This window comes from Vicia villosa, linkage group LG1 (assembly GCF_029867415.1).
Source record: "Vicia villosa cultivar HV-30 ecotype Madison, WI linkage group LG1, Vvil1.0, whole genome shotgun sequence".
Classification (NCBI taxonomy): Eukaryota; Viridiplantae; Streptophyta; class Magnoliopsida; order Fabales; family Fabaceae; genus Vicia; species Vicia villosa.
The window spans coordinates 66,494,423-66,515,616 of NC_081180.1; the positions used below are offsets into that span (position 1 = coordinate 66,494,423).

The 21,194-nt window shown below is 30.3% G+C and overlaps 2 protein-coding genes across 3 annotated transcripts; both read left to right on the top strand.

Moving 5' to 3' along the window:
* The first annotated feature begins 1,374 nt into the window (after window positions 1-1,374).
* Window positions 1,375-2,576, top strand: LOC131608271 (GATA transcription factor 18-like). Its single transcript, XM_058880180.1, has 2 exons — window positions 1,375-1,942; window positions 2,040-2,576. The coding sequence occupies exons 1-2, from the start codon at window positions 1,466-1,468 to the stop codon at window positions 2,313-2,315; spliced, it is 753 nt and encodes a 250-aa protein (XP_058736163.1). The 5' UTR covers window positions 1,375-1,465; the 3' UTR covers window positions 2,316-2,576.
* Window positions 2,577-13,532: 10,956 nt separating this feature from the next.
* On the top strand, window positions 13,533-20,602 carry LOC131640217 (uncharacterized). Of its 2 annotated transcripts, XM_058910634.1 has the most exons (5): window positions 13,533-14,329; window positions 19,048-19,137; window positions 19,242-19,309; window positions 19,411-19,590; window positions 20,122-20,602. In XM_058910634.1, exons 1-4 carry the CDS (start codon window positions 13,676-13,678, stop codon window positions 19,544-19,546), a joined length of 948 nt encoding a protein of 315 aa, XP_058766617.1. In that variant the 5' UTR covers window positions 13,533-13,675; the 3' UTR covers window positions 19,547-19,590; window positions 20,122-20,602. The 2 variants fall into 2 exon arrangements, with proteins under 2 accessions (XP_058766617.1, XP_058766612.1); XM_058910629.1 differs by lacking the exon at window positions 20,122-20,602 and having other exon boundaries at window positions 19,411-19,742.
* Window positions 20,603-21,194: the final 592 nt, after the last annotated feature.

Sequence of the window (21,194 nt, forward strand, 5' to 3'; positions counted from 1 at the left end):
AATAATTAAGAACATTTAGTAGCTAAGTTAAAAAGGTTCCATATATGAATTAAAACAAGCTTTTGGATAGTGGTATATTAAATTTGATGAATCTGTCACTTCCATGAATTTTGAAGAAAATAAGGTAGAAATAAATTTATCTTCGTTGTTCTTTATGTGGATGACATTGTACTTGCCAGTAATAGTCTTGATTTACTTGTGGAGACCGAAAATTTTGTTCAATTTTTTCATATGAATGATCTATGTGAAGTCTCTTTTATCTTAGGTATTGAGATTCATAGAAATAGAAACTAGAAACTCTTAGGTTCATCTTAATAGAAAGACATATATTGATATAGTTTTAACAAGATTTAATATGGCGAGTTGAAAAGTTGGAGATACTCCAATAGTTAAAGGAGATAAACTTAGTATGATTAGTGTCACAAGAACAACACAAAAATGAATGCAATGTCAAATGTATATACTAGGCATTTGGTAGTCTAATGTATGCTGAAGTGTGTATTCGGTCAGATTTATCATTTAATGTGGTTGAAGAACTTCATCTAAACTCTTGGTATAGTTGAATCTATTTCAAGATTATTGAAGATATTGTTGAATATTGTCTTTAATTATATAAACTAACACACATTATTTACGAATTGTATGGTGATAATTGACAAGAGATACAAAAAATAATAATTTTTTAAATTATTTTTACGTGTTAGAATTTCATACAAATATTAATCGCTGATGTGTCTTGCATATTTTAACACGCCTAATCTTATAAGTGATGTTACTTTTCTATTCACTGGTATGGTACATTGCATGAAATATATGCAAAATAATAGTTGAATAAATGATCAATAAAATTGAAATTTTTGAAAGAGATTCATTAATGATAAAAAACATTCCAATAGAGTTTTATCCTCCATTCAAAAGTGATGGATACATGAGTAGGAAGACGAAGGTTTTGGCAATTAATTAAGGCATTGTATTACCAAGATTGCGATGGCAGAAATGCAGTAACAAAATTGGGATTAGAGCACGGTTAATTAAGGAGGGAAGAGAAGGGGGCGTGAGAATATGAATCACAAAAAGAAACTAAGAAGGGAAAAGGAAGTTAGTACTAGTACTAGTTAGCACTAGTATTCCCATTTTCCTTGGGGCAGAGCAGAGAGATACGGATATACAAGAGAGAGACGTTTTCATTCATTTAGTAAAGCTAAAAGCCTCGTGATCGTAGAATGCAGATAGATCCTGGAAGACTGTTCCACCCTGTCACGTGCTCACTTTTGACTACCCAATCAATCAATCTCACTCTTCCCCCTCTTCTTTTCCTTTCCTATGTTACTCTCTCTCACTCTTCCTCTCCTATAAATTCAAACCATTCCACCCAAATTATTATACTCACTAACAAACAGTACACTCACTGCAAACTGCATCATCACTCAAACTTTCTCTTTTCAATATCACTATCTGCCAACCAATGATGCATCATTGTTGCAGTAGCTCTCAGCAAGGTCACATAATGGGAGGAGGAGGAGGAACATGCACATGCGGTATGTTTCATCCACAAACCAACTCTAACTACTCCATGATTTTCTCTAACTACCAAAACCATGATCATTACGACCAATACGATTCCTACTCCTACACTTCTCCATCTTCTTCTGTTGACTGTACACTCTCCCTTGCTACCCCTTCCACGCGTTTATCTGAAGACCAAGAGAAACGAACCCGTCGCTCTTCTCTTACCAAATTCTGGAACAATAATACTAACCATTCAAATTCAAACTCAAACTCAAACTCAAACTCAAAACACCATTCTCAATCTCAAAACAAATCAAACCGAGGAAACAACATTGGTAATAACTCCAACAATGATTCTCTTCTCGCTCGTCGATGTGCTAGCTGTGACACCACTTCTACACCTCTCTGGAGAAATGGTCCTCGTGGCCCAAAGGTAAATAAATATAAAAAACATTTTTGTGTTATCATGTTTATTTATTGTCTTTTTGAGAATATGTTTTATTAATAATGGATGTGGATTGAACTTGCAGTCACTATGCAATGCTTGTGGGATTAGATACAAGAAAGAAGAACGAAGAGCGAATGCTGCCACGTCAGCCGCGACAACAGGCGGTGTAGTGGATTCAAGCAGCCTCTACAGCAACAACAACAATAACAACGGTGCATGGTACGGACAACCGCAAAGTCAAATGTACGGGAACGAGTTACGGTTCATGGAGGATTCAGATGTAGAATCAGAGAATGGGATTCCGAATTTTCTATCTTGGAGACTCAACACGAGTCTTGTTCATGATTACACCAGATGAGTGAAGGAAGCGTTAATGGAGTTAATACGTTAATATTACAACAGAAAGAAGAAAAAGGATGATGTAGATGTAGTTTACGTCAATGTTTTACAATGATGATGATGATGATGTAGATGTTTTTGATTGCGATGGTTATGATGATGGTCTAGTCAACGTTATTTTACTTTTTTGACCTTTTTCTTTTTCATCTGGTTCTTTTCTTTTCTCTGTCTTCTTGCTTAAGAATATGGAGATAGAATCGGATAAATTCTATAGAGTATGTTCTTGTAACTTGTTTGCTTCTGTTTCATTTATTTATTAATGTATTCTTTTTTTGTGTTCTGTCTTTATTTAATTAACTTTATCTTTTGAGTTTATTAGTACTTCGAAATCTCAACCTTTCTGTTGCTTCACTTTCGCTGTTGATAACCATATATGATTATCACATATGTGTCCCACTCATACATTTCGGTCAAATGCAGACAGATAGAGTTTGCTTTAGTCTATCATTTTTTGGAGATTATGTTAAATTAATCTGTACTAGTACTGTATTATGTTAACTTAATGACATACTAATACTGATTTAAGTAGACATTCAAGAAATATTTTCTAATGGTGACTACAAACTTATTAGAGTTGTAAAATGTTTTGGTCCGGCCCGCTTCGTTCAGGTGGACCTACACATGAAAAAGGTTGGAATGAATAGACTCAATTGAAGAATTTTTCTTGCCACCCTATACTTTAACATGTAACCCCCACATGAGCAATGTCTATACCAATATACTCTTGCGTGATAATTTTTTTTTTAAAGTATAGTCAAGTACCGGATTTTTTTTGACATAGTACCCGTTTTTTTTTGTGTTTATATAAAGAAAGACTAAATGTTTTGCAAGAAAAAAAAATACCGTTTTTTAAAGATTATTTGAAAAAATATTAAAAAATTTTGAACGAAGAAATATCAACTTTTAAAATATCTGGTGCATGTATATATGATCTTTTAAAATATCTGATAACCTATATTGCGTATCGGATATATTGAAAAATTCGATACATACCAAATTTTTGAATATTTCAAAAAATTCGGTAGAGGGTGGAGATTTTAGAACAAATCTTTAAGTATTTGACTTTTTTTTAACAAAACAGTTAGACAATACAACAATTAACCTGATAAAATATATACATGTAATGTAAAATCTACTACAATATCAATACAAAACAAATTAAGTTGACTTCCTAACTTCTTTTTTCTGGTGCCTTATACGTCCCTCATATGTTGTTTACCATGCTCTTGCACCTTCACTACAATTCTGTCTCCATCGGCTCAGTGATAAGAGGTAATGGACAATCGGGTTTCAAGTTCACCTAAACCCAATGACCGTTGTTAACAAAACCAACTACAATAAACTTATGTCTACTCGTAACTATGGGTGGAGATACCATTAATGGGAAGAAAGTGGTATTAAGGTTTTTGGATAATGAGACCAATATGACATTGTATCTAGAGGCAATACGGTAACTCATATTAAAAATCTTCAAAGACCGTGTCATAGAACACATTGTAATACATTTGATGGTGTTGATAAACTATAAGATCTAACTGCGTCTGAAATAAAGGTCATGACTCTTTGCCTCATCCAAGTAAATATGCAATTTCAAGGAAACCACAATTTCCATCTTGACCCACATCAACAATGTCAGCAATATACCGATGTAAAAAAAATAAGAAATTGAGAAAAGTAAAGAAATCTTGAAGACTGGTTAGTTGGTTAACTTTCAGTTGATTTTGTACATGATCTCTTCGTAGTATGACTTTCCTACAAGGATCACAATGCACATCACTCTCTTGACCCTTTTTTACTCTTCATAATTCCCCCTCTTTGACTTGTACTTCATTGGTGGTGGACACATCGAAGTTGTGGATGAATGTGTTAGTTCCCAAACTTTTTTCTTCACCACCCCCTAGCCTACAATATCTAGTGTACTGAAAATCTCTTCAAGTCTTCACACCCTTCTCCTAAGTCCAACTATATCCCACTATCTTCTTTAATGACGCCATGCTCTTCAAAATAAAGTTTCTTCCAAAATACATGAATCGATTCTAACAAAACATGCTCCCCTTGTATTTGAAGATCGACAAGTTGACACACACAAGGTAACCCACGTGTTGTTCTAATGAAGCAACCACATGCATCTTTCATAGACCCAACAAATTTTACCCTTTCCAACATGTTATATATACTATCTTGAAACAAAATCGTGCAATCTAGAGTAAAATGGAGTGTTATAACGATGCCTAATGTTAGCAATACTTTTTTAAATAATACTCTGATTGAACCTAGTTGTAACTTCAACATGGTGTTCGCGACATTCCAACTTTTGCATAAATCTCCCCGACTAGTAGTTAACATATGTTTTAGTCTTCAATGAGCAGACTCAATCCTAAAAAACATAAATAGACAAAGATGTTTTAATTTGATAATTACTAATGTAATATATTCAAAGTCACATTGACGTACTTGTATGTTGTCGTGCTCCCTAAATATGTGACTTTATTAGTCAATGCAACAACAAACCTTTCTTTATAGGGTGTCAACTATGTTTCATACACATACTGAACAAATAAAGGAAATTAGCACATACTATCTCAAAATGCTTAAAGTGTTCAACAAACTCGGACTTTGTATTCAAATACATGATTTTGTTCCATAGATCCATAACATGCTTTTGCCGATGAGATTCAACATACTCCTTACACTTCATGCTAACATTTTTTGAAATATGGAACAAACGAGTTAAATTTAGGAACACAACTTCCATGACATTCATCAACGATAGTTCCCAATCCGTCAACAAAACTTTGGTAGCAACTTCTCAGAAGCGAACAACTCTTTAGATTCTCTAGTGCCCATTTGAAGTTTTCCTCCCTTTCATGTTCCAAATAGGCAAATCCAATCAAAAAACGTCAACTTCGTTAACATAACACCTATAATCTCAAGTAGTGGGAACCAATACTTGTTTGTTTTGTATGTAAAGTCAGTAGTCAACAACCTCCCAAAATTAAATAAATTAAAATTTATATTTTTGGAGAATAATGTACTTGTTTGTTTTGTATGTACAATAAAAAATCAACACCAAATGAAACATGTTCAACAACTTCACTGAATCAGGATGTGTCCAAAAGATATCAACAACAATATTGAACCGTCCCTGTTTCTAGTCCAGTACATGTATTTCTCTTCATGAATAATGTCATACCCCAAAATTTGCCCTATTGCTATTACGTTTTATTAACTGGGACGTAGTACAAATTCTACAAGGGGTGTATATCAAACTAGTGGGCTTGACATCTTGATTGGCAAGCCTATTTCAAAAGAGTAACCATTCTCTAAATTGTCCAATTCAAAAGATAGGGATATACATTAAGTAAAAGTGTGTATTTAATTGGGCTTATTATTCATAAAATATGAGGCTCAATTTCAGGATTCAATTTTTTTTTAAACTTGGGTTTTATAAACTTCATTGGTTTATCTACAATATTTTGGATTCTCTAATTATTTGTTTCTATTAGAAGTATAATAGTTTACTCTTAAACTATTTATATTTTAATAAATAGAAAATATTTGTCTATGCTTCATAGACTTTATATTGGCTTTTTATTATAAATAAATAACATAGCACAATTGGTAAGGAAGCAAGGCTTGCAAATAAGAAGTCACAGGTTCGAATCCCATGAGTGACATTTTCACACTTTTTCTCCTATTCTTACCAATTTTCAAAAATGGGCTGTTGGGCTTTTGGATATGGGTTATTTCTTTTTTGGATTTTTAACCTAAATTTCCCATTAGAAATAGGACCTTTGGCAATCCTATTTGGGAAGACCTTTTTTTTCCTCACAATTTCACGTAAAATTTTTCACACACACACAAATTCACACTTTGCAAAAAAATTATTTTCTACGCTTCTCTTCTCCCCCGAGGGTTTGTCTTAGGGTTGTCTTGAACAACCCTAATCGGCCGTTGTCGATTAATTGACAACGGCCGACAAACCCTTTCCCCCTTTCAAACGCAATTTTCAAACCACTCAAACCCAAACGTTTTGCCCGATGATTACCTATGAGGCCCCCCTTTTAAAAAAATCTTTGTTTTGGCCAATGATGAATATCTAAGGCTTTTGTTGAATTTTAATTCTTTACAATGTTTTTTTTATCTTTTAAAGGTTTTTTGGCCAATGATATTTTTTAATCTTTTAAAGGTTTTTTGGCCAATGATGATGCATTGAGGCCATTTTTTATATACTTGGCCATTGGCCTTTGACCATTGTTGTCTCGATCTGACAATGGTGTATTTTTTTTACTATACATGGTTTTGGCCTTTGGTGGCCCTATCTTTTATGGCCATTGTTGTCTCGATCTAACAATGGCCTATCTTTTTACACACGTATTTTTGGCTTTTGGCCATTTGGCCATTGTTGTCTCTATCTAACAATGGCCCCTTTTTGCCATACATGGTCTTTGGCCTGTAGTCATCGTTGTTTCGATCTGACAATGACTCTATTAAAACCTTTGAGGTTTTACCCTTTTGGCCAAAGGACTACTTTTTTAAAATCTATTAGTCGACAATTGTTAAACCTTTTTTTATAAAAACCTAAAGGCTAAATGGGTCCCCTTGAGTACAAGAGAGGCAAAAGGTGCCTAACACCTTCCCTTTGCCTAAATTACCTACTTACCCAAAATCTCTCTTTTTTAAGGGTTTCTCACTTGCCCAAATAAAGTGGGTGGCGACTCCGTTTGAACGTAAATTTTAAAGCAGGTTGCTACAAATAAGACTTAGAAAATGTTGCATTTCAGTCCATGGACCTCTCTTGGTCGTCTTTGTATATAGATCTTGCTTTGTACACATGGGTAAAGCTCGTGAGATTTTTGGATATCTCAAAGTTGCACCAGCTCAAGGATTATTTTTCCCCAGCAAACAACCTCTACAACTCAAAGCATTCTCCGACTCTGACTGGGCCACTTGCCCTGACACTCGCCGATCCATAACAGGTTATTGCATCTATCTCAGGTCGTCTCTCATTTCACGGAAATGAAAGAAACAACCCACTGTTTCTCGTAGTTCAACAGAGGCCGAATACAGATCAATGGCCACCACCGTCTGCGAAATTCAATGGATCACCAATCTTCTCCAGGACCTCAATATACCTATTCAAACACCAGCAAATTTATACTGTGACAATGCCTCCCCTAGACACATTGCCACCAATTCTTCATTTCACGAACGGACGAAACATATAGACCTCGATTGTCACCTCGTACGAGAAAAGCTTTAGCAAAGACTTTTTCACCTTCTTCCTGTAACATCTCAACAACAGTTCGCGGATATTTTCACCAAACTATTAGACACCACTCCTTTTTTAAACAATATTTCTAAGCTAGGCCTAACTTCCATATACTCCTAGCTCATGGGGGCTATTAGCTTTCATATTAGTATCTGTTTAGGCCCATGAAGCATATTATGTTATATTGGGCCTCCTTCACATGATTGGGCCTTGTATATGTTTACTCCAATATATATAGGATGGTTTATGTATGTTAGGTTAAGATAATTTCATTTTACATTTTCAATATATTCAAACTTTGGCTTTGCCGCCACTTTTACTTTCGTCTCCATGGCTTCATCTTCTTCTTTGTTGCATAACATTACTCTGTAATATTCACCAAGATGAAAAGATTACAACAAAAAACACAAGCTCACATCCAAGCACGCCTCATAATATCAAGAACATAGTGGTCCATAAACCTTAAGTAACATAAATCTTTTCATAATCCACCTTAAAAATCATAGACACTTTCTTAGATTTCTTCACTAAATCTACTAAAATAGTAGTATCAACTAAAAGAAATAATTAATACATCTTAAAATTAATAAATCTACTAAAATGGGGGCAAAAGAGTAATTTTTTAATAAGAACTTTTTTATTATTTTTATTCTCAAAAGAAATATTTTATTCATACTCGTTCTGATTTTATTTATGAGATAAATCTATTATTATTTTTTAAAATAAGTTGTTTTATAAAAAAATTAAACTAAAATGGATGACATCTTTACGTTTCAATTCAATATTACATATTTTGCTTAACTAGAATATTTAATTAATATTATTTAAATAACTCTTAGTTTTTTATATTTTAATTAATAATATTTATGATAATGATATTTGTGTGTGTGATCTAGTAGTGAAACGTTTGGATCCCGAGAATGTGCTTCTCTCAAGGGTTCAGGTTTAAAATCCACTAAATACAAATTGTTTATTAAAAAAATTATTTAAGATAATGATAAAACACATTAATAAATAATAAAATATTATATTGAATGTAGTATTTTGTCTATTTTATTTATATATTTTTAAATTTCAAGTAATTATTATTTTAAGATAATGATAAAACACATTAATAAATAATAAAATATTATATTGAATGTAGTATTTTGTCTATTTTATTTATATATTTTTAAATTTCAAGTAATGAGAAATGCTAAGAACACTCTCTTTTCAACACTCTCTCAAACACTCACTCTTTTATTGGTTGAAATATGTATGGGTCCTACCACTTTATGTGGGACCTATTTTCAAAGTGAGAGACCCACACATGTTTTAACCAATAAGAAAGTGGGTGTTTGAGAGAGTGTTGAAAAGAGAGTGTTGCTAGCACTCCTCTTCAAGTAATTATTATCAGCGAAAAGATATTTTATATTATTAGATGCATATCTTTGCATTTAATACTCTGACATATTCAATCCCATCAATAAGGATGATTCAAGTGCACTAAAAATTATACGGAGTATTTAATATTATTTTCAGTTTTTAAAAAATTGGACCGAACATTAAACTGGCGATGATACTGGGTCATTGATTTATTGATTGAATCATTGGGTCACTGGTCGAACCGCATAACTAAACCGGATTAAACCAGATAACTCGGTTGAACAGACCGGTCGTTATAACAAAAATATATAGATATAAAACATGTCGAACGTGATGATTCTGTCTCTACAAAATATAACCGGCACTTAAATTTTTAAAAAATACCATATCTTAAATAAATTCACAAGTTCATAATTTACATTTAAATTTTAAACATAGTACCTCACATAATAAAATAGTTCAAAATTACTTAGTATATATTTGCAAACAAAATTTAATCACAAAATAATCTAATTGAATAAATTATAATAAAGTAATTTCATTGTCTATTAAATTTAATTTCAAAGAAGAAAAAATTATTTCAATGTTGGTATCTTCTTTTTCAATATCAAAATCATCTGCAACAAAATTAACCGCATCCGAAAATCTTTATTTTTATTTTTATTTTTAGTTTTTATTTTATTATTTATTTTAATTTTTTATTAAAATAATGTTGTTTTAAGATTTAAAATAAAAAAATAAAAAATGCATTTAAACCACCGATTATGAAAAACTTCCGATTTTACCGGTTTACATCGATTTTGACCGGTTCAATGACATACCCGATTCAACAATCGAACCAGACCATTTACTTGGCCAGTTCCCGGTTCAACCGGTCCAACTGACCGGTCCGATCCGATTTTTAAAACATTGCCTATTTTAGTAACACCTAGTCAAAACAAATTTCCTTGATAAGAATGGGCAGTTCTATTAAATTCCACAAATAGATGACCATCATATTGAACAATGGACCATTTAAAATTGGACCCTAATAGTTAGGTGATCAAAATTAAACATCATTGAATATTGTTTAAGAAAAATGTTTCGTAGAAACAATTTAACATTTGATATCATATAGACATTTGATTTAAGTTGATTTAAGTTTATTTAACAAAATCTTTTCATTCTTTTAGGATGTTATTTTGTTGATATGAGATGGTTGGTTCAACAATGAAGATAAATACAACATCTGGAAAACAGATATGCTCACTAAAGATGTTAAAATGTAGCCATCTGAATCTTATTATTATTTGTATTCAAGTTCATTGTTTTTTTTAAGAAACTTATTTTGAAATTTTTTAACTTATCTGAATTATATTATGTTGCGTTTTACATTCCAAACACATGATATTCTAATTTGATAAATGATTATAAGTTATATAATTCTATTAATATTATCCAACTATATATATATATATATATATATATATATATATATATATATATATATATATATATATATATATATATATATATATATATATATATATATATATATATATATATATATATATATATATATATATATATATATATATATATGGTGTTGTATTAAACAATTTAGTGTCTTCTAATACACATAATATAAGTACAGTCCAGACCCGTGCGATATAGCATGGGTTACTTACTAGTTGTTCAAGAAAAATGTTTCGTAGAAACAATTTAACATTTGATATCATATAGACATTTGATTTAAGTTTATTTTAAATTATTTAATCATTATTTTTTATATCAAATAAACAAAAGTAAATAGATCATAAAAGTATAGTTTATATGATGTTGTTATATACTACTACCTCATATTTTGTGTATTTAAATAACACAATTGTAAACAAAATTGACCAAATGAGCAAGTAACATTTATATTTAATTAAAAAATGTATATAATTGAGATTGAGTGCAAGAAAGTTGTATAATCTTTTGATTAGATTTTGTCAGCTTGACAAGTCCCGTGGTATGTTCTTTTCTTACTTTTAATATTTTTGTTAAAAGAGTAGACAAAGGTTGTTATCTATATTTCTTCCTATTTATTTAGAGTAATTATATTAATCACAAAAAAAGTAAAATAATTTTTTTTAAAATACCATAATACATAACATAAATAATTTATATTTTAAATTCAAATAATTTTAGTCTCTTTATCGTATTTATTCACTTAAAATTTTGACGTATCATTTTTGAATTTACATCTCTGCAAAGGACGATATTCGGAAAATACCGAGTTCGATTTCTGATAGAAACAATGCTTTGTCAGTGCACGTGCCTCCGTAGCACGAGCCAGATTAGTCGATCTACTATATAGGTCGGAAACCGGCGCAAAAGCAAAAAAAAGAGATTGAAGGGGATACCGACCCCAAAATCTTCAAAAATTTTAATTTAAAAGTAGCAGTATTAATTCTCCACCCCTGGAGCTTGCCACATGCAAACTTTCTATTTTCAAACACAAGGCTCCTAAATTAAGCCGACCTTGTTATCAGGGTTAGATAACTTCATGCCCACTCGAAAAACCTCCACCTTGTCATCACCATAAAAAGAAGAGGATCTGGACTTAGGACTTTCTCTCAAAAGAACATGAAGGAGAAGTGGGGAGCTTCATGATGAATTCGACAAAACCTGAAGAAGAAAACACCAAATCGATGTCAATATCATTAGTCGAAATATTTGAAAAACCGAACACATCCCTCTCCATAAATTTCCAATCGATTTTCACCGTTTCATATTTCTAAGCTTGCAAGCATTGATTCCATAACTCGTATTTCTCCAAAACGGTTTGAAGTTCTATTGCTCTCCCGAACACATGAAACTCCCGAATAAACAACATGACTAAGACAAAGGATAAATAGAAAATATAAAGGGTGGAAGTTTGACCTGATATTTTTAGTCGTTAGAGAATAAGAGAAGGGGAAGAGAAATGAGCAGAAAGCATAAAAGAGTTTTGTTCAGGAGGAGAAGTTGAAGTGATAGTTTTTTCTATTTAAGAATACAAGTGGCTGACAGAAGTTTGGATAACTTAATGCTAAGGACCTAGATATAAAGAGGTTAATGATGAAATTAGATTCTCTATGAGTCCAAAGATATTTAGCAATAATTAGGGATAACCAAAGATATATCCCTAGTGAATTTAGAAAGGTCAAGAAATAGGGAAATAACCAAAGGAAAAATTTATCACGACCTTAAATAAAGATATCAGAAGAATAGAGTGAGCTAGAGCAGTACAAGAAAGAGTTTTTAGCATCTCCCCCTTACAAGCCTCGTGCTTAAGGGACAGTGTATAATCAAGTCTCTTTCTCCCCCCTTACAAGCCTCATGCTTGAGAGATTGTTTATAGTCCGGAATCTCACATTAAACATCTCCCCCTTATAGGTCTCATGCTTTAAGGACTGTGTACAATCAGGACTCTCAACTAAAACATCTCATTCTTACATGTCTCATGCTTGAGTGACCGTGTATAATCTGGCCTCTCACCTTTGCCCCTTGTAGGCCTCATGTTTAAGAAAATTTGTACAATCATACAAGTTAGGCCGAATCCAAACCCTAACTCAACAGAGACTGCCTCAATTTTCAGGTCGTTTAATAGGGCAAGACTGAGCTAGTTCAAGTTAATGGACCAAGTCAAGTAGACTGACCCAAAACCAACATGGATAAGTCGTTCTCACAGACACAACATTCATGACATATTAATAGCCATAATGAATCAATCTCCGACAAGAAAGGAGAAGACTTAATACCCATTAATTGACCTACGTAAATAGAGGAATATAGATCTTAATTGTCACCGATCTAATAAATTTAGAGCATTTGAAAAATTATATACTCCCTCCATCCCAAAATATAAGAGAAAAAAATGCATATTTTTTGTCCCAAAATATAAGAGAAAAAAAAAATCAACTTTCACATTTTTCAAGATGGAATTAAAGATCCGTCATAAAAAAGAAGATGGAATTAAAGACAAATTGCATTTAATTTATAATCTCTCTTACTTTTCTATAATCAACCACCAATTAGAATTGTTTTTACATGTTCCCAAGACAATCATTTTATCAAAATCACAAAAAGTCTTCATCTAAATTATTATGGTTTTACTTTTTTTAATAAGTAGGATTTTATTTTTTTCTCTTATATTTTGGGACGGATGGAGTATATTATAACTATTAAAGGAGAATGATAGACTTTTCAAATTCGACTTAATCTTATAACTCTGACTAACTCTTAACAGTAGATTTGTCGATCAGTTTATTTTACATGTACACATCTATTCAACTGATATTTAAATTTTATAATTATTATATATTTCAAATGTATTTAGGTTTTATTATTAAACAACTCAATTTATCATAGTGCGAATTCAAATCCACGCCTTTTAACCTATTTTAACTGAATAAAAAACATATACACAATACATATATTTAAGCTAATATCGAAACTATATAATTATATATTTTACTATTATTTAAAAGCATTCAGTCTAAGTCATAAATACATTTCGTATCTATTGCAACAGACAACAACCCAGCACCAAACCCACTAACCAAGGTTTCTTATTCACAGTATAAATAAAACTCTTCCTATAGTCATCAACTTCATTGATTAACATTCAGCATTCACACTTAGAAGGTGACGTGATCATCACTCTGATAGAAACCATGGTGAATCTCGTGGAAGCACAAAAACCATTGATGCATGCTCTGATGAAAATGGCAGGAATAAGACCCTACACAGTAGAGATAGAACCAGGAACCGAAATGAGTTTCTGGGTACCTTCAGAAACCATAACAAAACCCAAGAAAAAAGAAGAAAAACCCTTAATCATCGCGAAACCCACCAAACCCGTGGTTGTCCTAGTCCACGGTTTCGCCGCAGAGGGAATAGTCACATGGCAGTTTCAAGTTGGCGCGTTAACAAAAAAGTACGCTGTCTATGTTCCGGATCTTCTGTTCTTCGGAGGCTCTGTCACAGACAAAACAGACAGATCGCCGAGGTTTCAAGCGGAGTGTTTGGCGACAGCGTTGAGGAAACTCGGTGTTGAAAGGTGTATCGTTGTTGGTTTTAGTTATGGTGGAATGGTGGCGTTTAAGATGGCGGAGATGTATCCGGAACTGGTTGAGGCTATGGTTATATCAGGGTCTATTTTGGCTATGACTGATTCCGTTATTGTTAGTAGTTTGCAAGAACTTGGATTTTCTTCTTCTTCTGAACTTCTGTTGCCGAATTCTGTGAAAGGTCTTAAAACGCTTTTGTCTGTTGCTGCTTATAAAAAGCTTTGGTTTCCAGATCGTTTGCACAGAGATTATCTTCAGGTATGTGCCTACTTTTACTGGTATATTACCTCCGGTCTATTTATAAAAAAAATTTACTTTTTTAATGTACTTGACAATATATATAAATCACTTAAATATATTTTTGGTTTCTATAAAATTATCAAATTTTATTTTTAGTTTTTATTAAAAAAATTATATTTTTTTTTTTCTTACAAAATATTATGCACCTAGTTTTAAGTTCTACTGGTCAACTGATGTATATTTTTGAATGTTTATTTTAGAGACATGTTTAGAATGTTATAAACTGTTTTTCGAAAAAAAATTTTAAATTTAATTTCTAAGTCGAGATTTGCATTATTTTTATTATTATTTTTTGAAATTTAAAAAATTCATATTTAATTCTTCTCATTTATAAAATTCTATAATTTGGTAAAGAAATATTTTACAGTATTCTAAACAAGGATAAAAAAATTTATTCAAAAATTTAAAAGTTTAAGTGTAATTAAATAGTTTTCAAAATTTTAAAATATAAAAGAGAATAAAACCGAATGCATAAAATTTTTAGGACTAAAATATGGACTAAAAATGAAATTTGAGATATTTATATGAACCAAAAAATACTTAACCTCATATAGATTAAGATATATTAATTATTTAATAAATTTTAAAAATAATTATTTTTATATATAGGATTAGAAGAATATTTTATAAAAAAAACTCATATCTAGGATTATAATTGTAAGGATATTAAAATTTGATGTATTATACTAATACAGTTGAATAAAATAATATATAATTAATTTTTATTATTGTGAAATATAGTTGGGTAATTACTTAAAAATGTTTTAAACCATGAACTCATAGTACTCATAATCTAATTCATCCTAACAAATTATATGGATAGTTATCGATGTCAGGCTATTTTTTATGCATATTATACTATGTAAATATTTTAAAAACTAATTAATAAAAGTTATACTTTCATATGATTTAATTAAATTCATATACATAATTATTAATCTCATCTTATAAACAAACTTCAGAAAATATGACGATTTTAATTTTTATCTTAATTTATCAAGACAGTGATCAATTTGATTCATGTTAATTTAGACACAATTTTTGATACAAAAGTGGACGCCTAGTATGAATCACCATACTATATTCTTAAACTTTTTTTCTTTTGAAAAAAGTTGTATTATCAACTAGTAAACCAAACCATCCATGCTACCGCACAGAGGTATATTTATTTGATATTAAATAATAAGTATAATTGTATAAAAAATAATGATTTTCATGCATTTATATAGGTTAAAATAATTTTGTAAGGTGGCTTTAACTTAAATGCATATTAAAAGCAATATTTATAAATAAAAAATTGCAGGAATTTAACTCATCGTTTCCCGTTACAAATTTATTTAAATAAATATGTAGTTATTTTATTGATAAATGTCCGTGAAAAAAATTAAAATTTGGACATTTAAAAATAAGAATTTTGTGTCTCAAATAAAAACAATTATTAATAAAATAAAATATGTATTTTGTTGATAGTGTCCGGTGAAAAAAAAGAAATATTGACATTTGCAAAATAAGAATTTTGTGTTTTAAATAAGTAGAATGTTAACTAAAATAAAATAGGTATGAATAATTTTGAATATTGACATTTGAATAAGAATATTGACATTTGAAAAAGAATATTGACATTTGAATTTTGAATTTTTTTAATAATAATTATGAATAATTTTAACATTTGAAAATAATGTTAGTTAATAATTATGATAATTTAATTTATTAATTTATTTATGTTTTTAAAAAAAGAAAAAGAAAATTGAGAGAGAAAAAATTAAAATAAAAGTGAAAATATTGGAGAGAAAAAAGGAAAATGATAATTTAAAACGGAAACATTAAAGGACATGTGTTATATATATTTTGGTTTGTTTGAAAGTTGAATAAAATGGTTGGATTATAAAAAGTCAAATTAATTTTTTATATTTTATAAATTGTTAAAATAGAAAAGATAATTTGGATAGGTGGATTTATTTTTTAATACCTTGATAGTAGACTATTTTATTGTTTCAATAACTTTAAAATGTACTTTATTAATGGCTTATTTTGTAGTGTGATTGAGCAATTAAGAGTTCGTTTGGCCCAACTTTTTAAAGTCTTAAAAGTTACTTTAAAGTTAAAGTTAAAAATAAGAGTTTTTAAAATAAAATTAAAGTTGTTTGGTTATGATTATTTTTTAAAAGTTATTTTTAATTTAAAAGTTGTTTCATATATATATATATATATATATATATATATATATATATATATATATATATATATATATATATATATATATATATATAATGCTTATTATTTAATTGTTATATTAACATCTATAAGTTAGTGTATAGTAGAAGAAATTCATAATATTATTATTGAAAATCATTATACAATAAAACAAGATATAATATATAAAACGAATAAAAAGTTGGACAATACTAGTATCTACAAAAATGTTGATGTAAACACAAGAAGAAAAAAAGAATAAATAAAACATAACTCTAGATGTTATGAACCGTAGAAAAAATTGAAAAATTTCCGTCTATTACATTAGCGCCAATTTTTTTAAAGAAAAGTGCTTTCGTTGGGATTCGAACCGCGGCCACATGTTTTAAGCTCCGAAAAAGTTGGTTTCAACGCCTTTTTTACAAGCTCCTTTTATTCAATTTTTTGTCTTTAAAAAAAAGTTACTTTTTTTTCATAAGAATTTTATGAAAAATGTGTTTGGCCCTCCATCTCCTTATAAGGAGAAGAAAAATAGATAAAAAGTTGGGTCAAACGAGCTCTAAATCACTCACTAGTATATACCATTAATAATTTCAAATTCTACCTTTTTTTAAAAAAAATTTATTTTGGTGTCTTAAATTTCAAACTCTACCAAATTTATTTTTTATAGAAATCTTGTTAATATTAGCTTTATTAGTGAGACATGGCTATGAGAGTGGGATAATGAAAGAATCAAGAAAATGGATTTAGGTGTAACTTGTTTGATGATGGACAATGATGTGGAGTAAGGTCACATCAATTAGCACAAGATGTATAGAACGACACCACCGAAATATAGAAACATACCCACAATATACTCCTACTATAAAAAAAGAAGCTTAGTTCAACAACCTTGACCTAATAATATAGATAATACTAACATTGAATTGTTTACCCAAAAATAAAGTAATGATAGGGATAGTAGTTGAAACTTGAAACTAACTATTCTTATTTTTACGCTAATAATACATATGTGTTATTTGTTATCTGCTTTTCACATAGACCGTGTATGTCACACCGTATGTATCGAACAACACATAACATCTTCTTGCATGAAACCCAAAATAACATAAATTATTAAAAATATAAAAATGGTAGATATTAAGTATATTAATACGGTCTAGTTGTTAAAGTTAGTGTCAAAATAACTTTTCTCCTAATAATATAGTGTATTCTTTTCTTAGAAGACTTTTTTTTTTAATGTTAATTGAATGTTTATCTTTTAAAAAATAATATAGATTTAATACTCGATGAGATAATATCTAAAAATACTAAATAAATGATTACATTTAATTACTATATTAATTTGAATGTTTTTTTTATAAATATTTTTCTTGTATTAAAACTTAGAGAGTAGATTTTTATGCAGTATTTGGATATATTGAAAGGTGGATTAAAATACTATTTTATTTTAAACATTCAAGCATTTAAATTTTGAAAATTTCTTTACCCACCTCCCTATGGGGGGTCACCCCCAGCGAAATTCCCAAACTACCCCTGCTTCGGAAATGAACTTCCGAAGCGCTTTTTTTTTAAAAAAATTTCCTTGATTCGGAAGTTCATCTCCGAAAACACCTCATGGGGGGTGCGTTCGGAGATGAACATCCGAAAACACCTCATGGGGGGTGAATTCGGAAGTTCATTTCCGAATTATGCAGAAACTGTGTTCATTTCCGAAACACCCCCACGCAGAGCTTCTCTGCAACCTCCAATGGTAGACCCAAAAACCTAAACCAAATCCATTTTTTTGCCTACTAAACATCCTAATATCAGTACTAAGCTATCTTAATGTCATTTTTTCAGATTCTAAACACCCTAATATAGTTTAATCAAATAGATCTAAAACTTGAAAAAACAATGATAAACTTACCAATTAGTGTTTAATGATGAGTTTGGTTGAGTTTGGAAGAAGAGTTTGGCTACTTCACACTTGCTTCTGCAGAAATTTCGCCTATGGAAGTGTTTGATGATGATTAGGGTAAATGATTTGGGGGAGGGGGAGAGTTCTGCTTAATCTGCAGAACGCGTTTTATTTCGGAAGTTCATTTCCGAAATTGTAGTTTCGGAAATGAACTTCCGAAATAAGACATTTTTTTCAAAAAAAAAAGCGCTTTCGGAGATGAACTTCCGAAAACACTTTTTTCATGCATTTTGGAAGTTCATTTCCGAAATCAGAAGTATAATGGGGTTTTCACCAGAGGTGGACTAGAAGATAGGGAGCTGGCCAAAGAATTTCTCTAAATTTTTGGAGTTACTCCACAATGACTAGTTGGTAGTTGAATGTTGTAGTAATGAAATTGATTGCATACGAGCTTGCGTTAAATAAAACATCTTAGTTGACTTTTTAGTATATATAAAGTTTGATTAAAATATTATTTAATCAAACTTTATTTATTCATCTATTTATTAATATATGGCTTTAATTATTATCTGGATAATTTCAGGTGATGTTCACTAATAGGAAGGAGCGAAGTGAGCTATTAGAGGGCTTAGTAATTAGCAATAAAGAAAATAACATTCCAAGCTTCTCACAGGTAATAATATTATACTTGTAAAGGTGAAAACCAAACAAAAAATATTTCATAAATCAATCAAAATGTTGCAAAGTCTAAATACATAATTAATCATGACTTTGCAGAGGATACATCTTCTATGGGGTGAAAATGATCAAATTTTCAAATTGGAACTTGCTCAAAATATGAAAGAGTGAGTCTCTACCTCTCTCTCACTCTCTCTCTTTGTATATATATATATATACTCCACACACAAGCACACATATAGTAACATGTATGTATCTAATGTGACAGGCAACTAGGAGATGGCACAACGTTTGAAGGCATAAAGAAAGCTGGTCATCTTGTTCATTTGGAGAGACCATGTGTCTACAATAGATGCCTCAAGCACTTTATTGCTTCCTACTTGGCGTCAAATAAAACCAAATAATAATTACTCAATTGTTACTTCTTCAACTCTTATAACTAGCTCTGGTTATTATTTGCTCTTATTTATCTTAATTAATTATGTTGGAGTTGATTAATTGTCTCTCATATACATTCACTGCATTTTTTTATATTTACTGTATTCAACAACTTTCATACTTAATAAGACGATTTTAATTTCTTAGTATGCTTAAGTGTTAGGATCATGGTTACAATAATCGCTGATATTGATATATGGATTGTTGAGATAATTATGACATGTTGAGAATATAGTTCATATTATTGAGATAATTATGAGTAAAGATATATTGTTCGTTAAAAGGAAACTAATGATTATGGTTTTAGATAAACTGAACCCTAGTATTATATATATATATATATATATATATATATATATAACATTGTAATTCAATCAATTCACAATACATAAATAAAAGGAACTATAACTACTATATAGACGCAGAGATATGTACCATTGATCGAACTGCATTAATAAAGATCAACTGCGTTCATTGCCTTTTACTTTCGTTTATCTCTGATCTTCTATATATTGATTGTTGTTCTAACAATTGGTATCAGATGACGATTAACCCTGGTGCAAAATTCACAGTAACAAGGTTCGAAGGGACGATTAGTTTTGAATTATGGCATATGAGGGCTAAGGATTTGTTGTCTCGGCAAAGTTTACAAAAGGTGTTGTGTGAGATGAAACCAAACGACATGGAGGATACAGATTGGGAAGAGATGAAGGGGAAGGTTGTAGGATTGATTCGTCAATGTGTTTTAGACGAGATGATGTATTATATCCTGGACCTGACAACTCCAAAAGAGGTCTGACACAAATTGGAGAGTCAATATCTAACAAAGACGTAGATGAACAAATAGTTCACAAAGCAACGACTGTATAGTACGTACGAAGAGAAGACAATTCTCTTGCTCTACTCGTTACAAAGTTCTTAGGATTGCATGCTTAGATTTAATGTTTCTTCACTACAACAAATAACGTTTTTTATGACGAAGTTTTCACCATGTACAATAAAAAATCGCGGGTACATGTGATTGGAGTGCCTTGTTTTATTTTAAAATAATAATAATAATAATAATAAATTTGTTACTTTGAATTTAAATAAAACCGGCATAAATATATGCTCAGAGTTTGAGATTTGATTCCCAACTCCTGCTATTTAATGTTTTATATATAACCAAAAAGGCGCCTTTATTTTTTTTAGATTTTACGACGGATATGTTACCTCGGTTTTCTGTAAAACTAAGATAAAAACTCCCTAATTTTTTTTCAACCAAAAAGACACCTTTATTTTTTTTATAGATTTTATGGTGGCTATGTTACCTCGATTTTTTAGATTAACCGAGATAAATATTCTTTATATTTTTTATTCCCTCAGTGTCTACCTAAATCAATTTTTGAGCCATAATGAAAGAACACTATTTTTCCATCCTACGAAAGAACACTTCTTCTCCAAGGAGCCATAGCAAACGAAAAAATCTCTCACCATTAATCTAAAATCTATTCTTCGTGGTATGTTATTATTGTTCTTGTTGTTCTCCATAACTGTTGTTCTTGTTGTTATTGTTCTCCATTATTACCGTTCTCCATTATTATTGTTGTTCTTGTTGTTATTGTTGTTCTCCAT

Coding starts and splice junctions, on each gene's coding strand:
- LOC131640217 (XM_058910634.1), top strand. CDS start 13,676: ATGGTGAATCTCGTGGAAGCACAAAAACCATTGATGCATGCTCTGATG. Junction 14,330..19,047: donor TGCACAGAGATTATCTTCAG/GTATGTGCCTAC, acceptor GGATAATTTCAG/GTGATGTTCACTAATAGGAA. Junction 19,138..19,241: donor ACATTCCAAGCTTCTCACAG/GTAATAATATTA, acceptor ATGACTTTGCAG/AGGATACATCTTCTATGGGG.
- LOC131608271 (XM_058880180.1), top strand. CDS start 1,466: ATGATGCATCATTGTTGCAGTAGCTCTCAGCAAGGTCACATAATGGGA. Junction 1,943..2,039: donor ATGGTCCTCGTGGCCCAAAG/GTAAATAAATAT, acceptor TTGAACTTGCAG/TCACTATGCAATGCTTGTGG.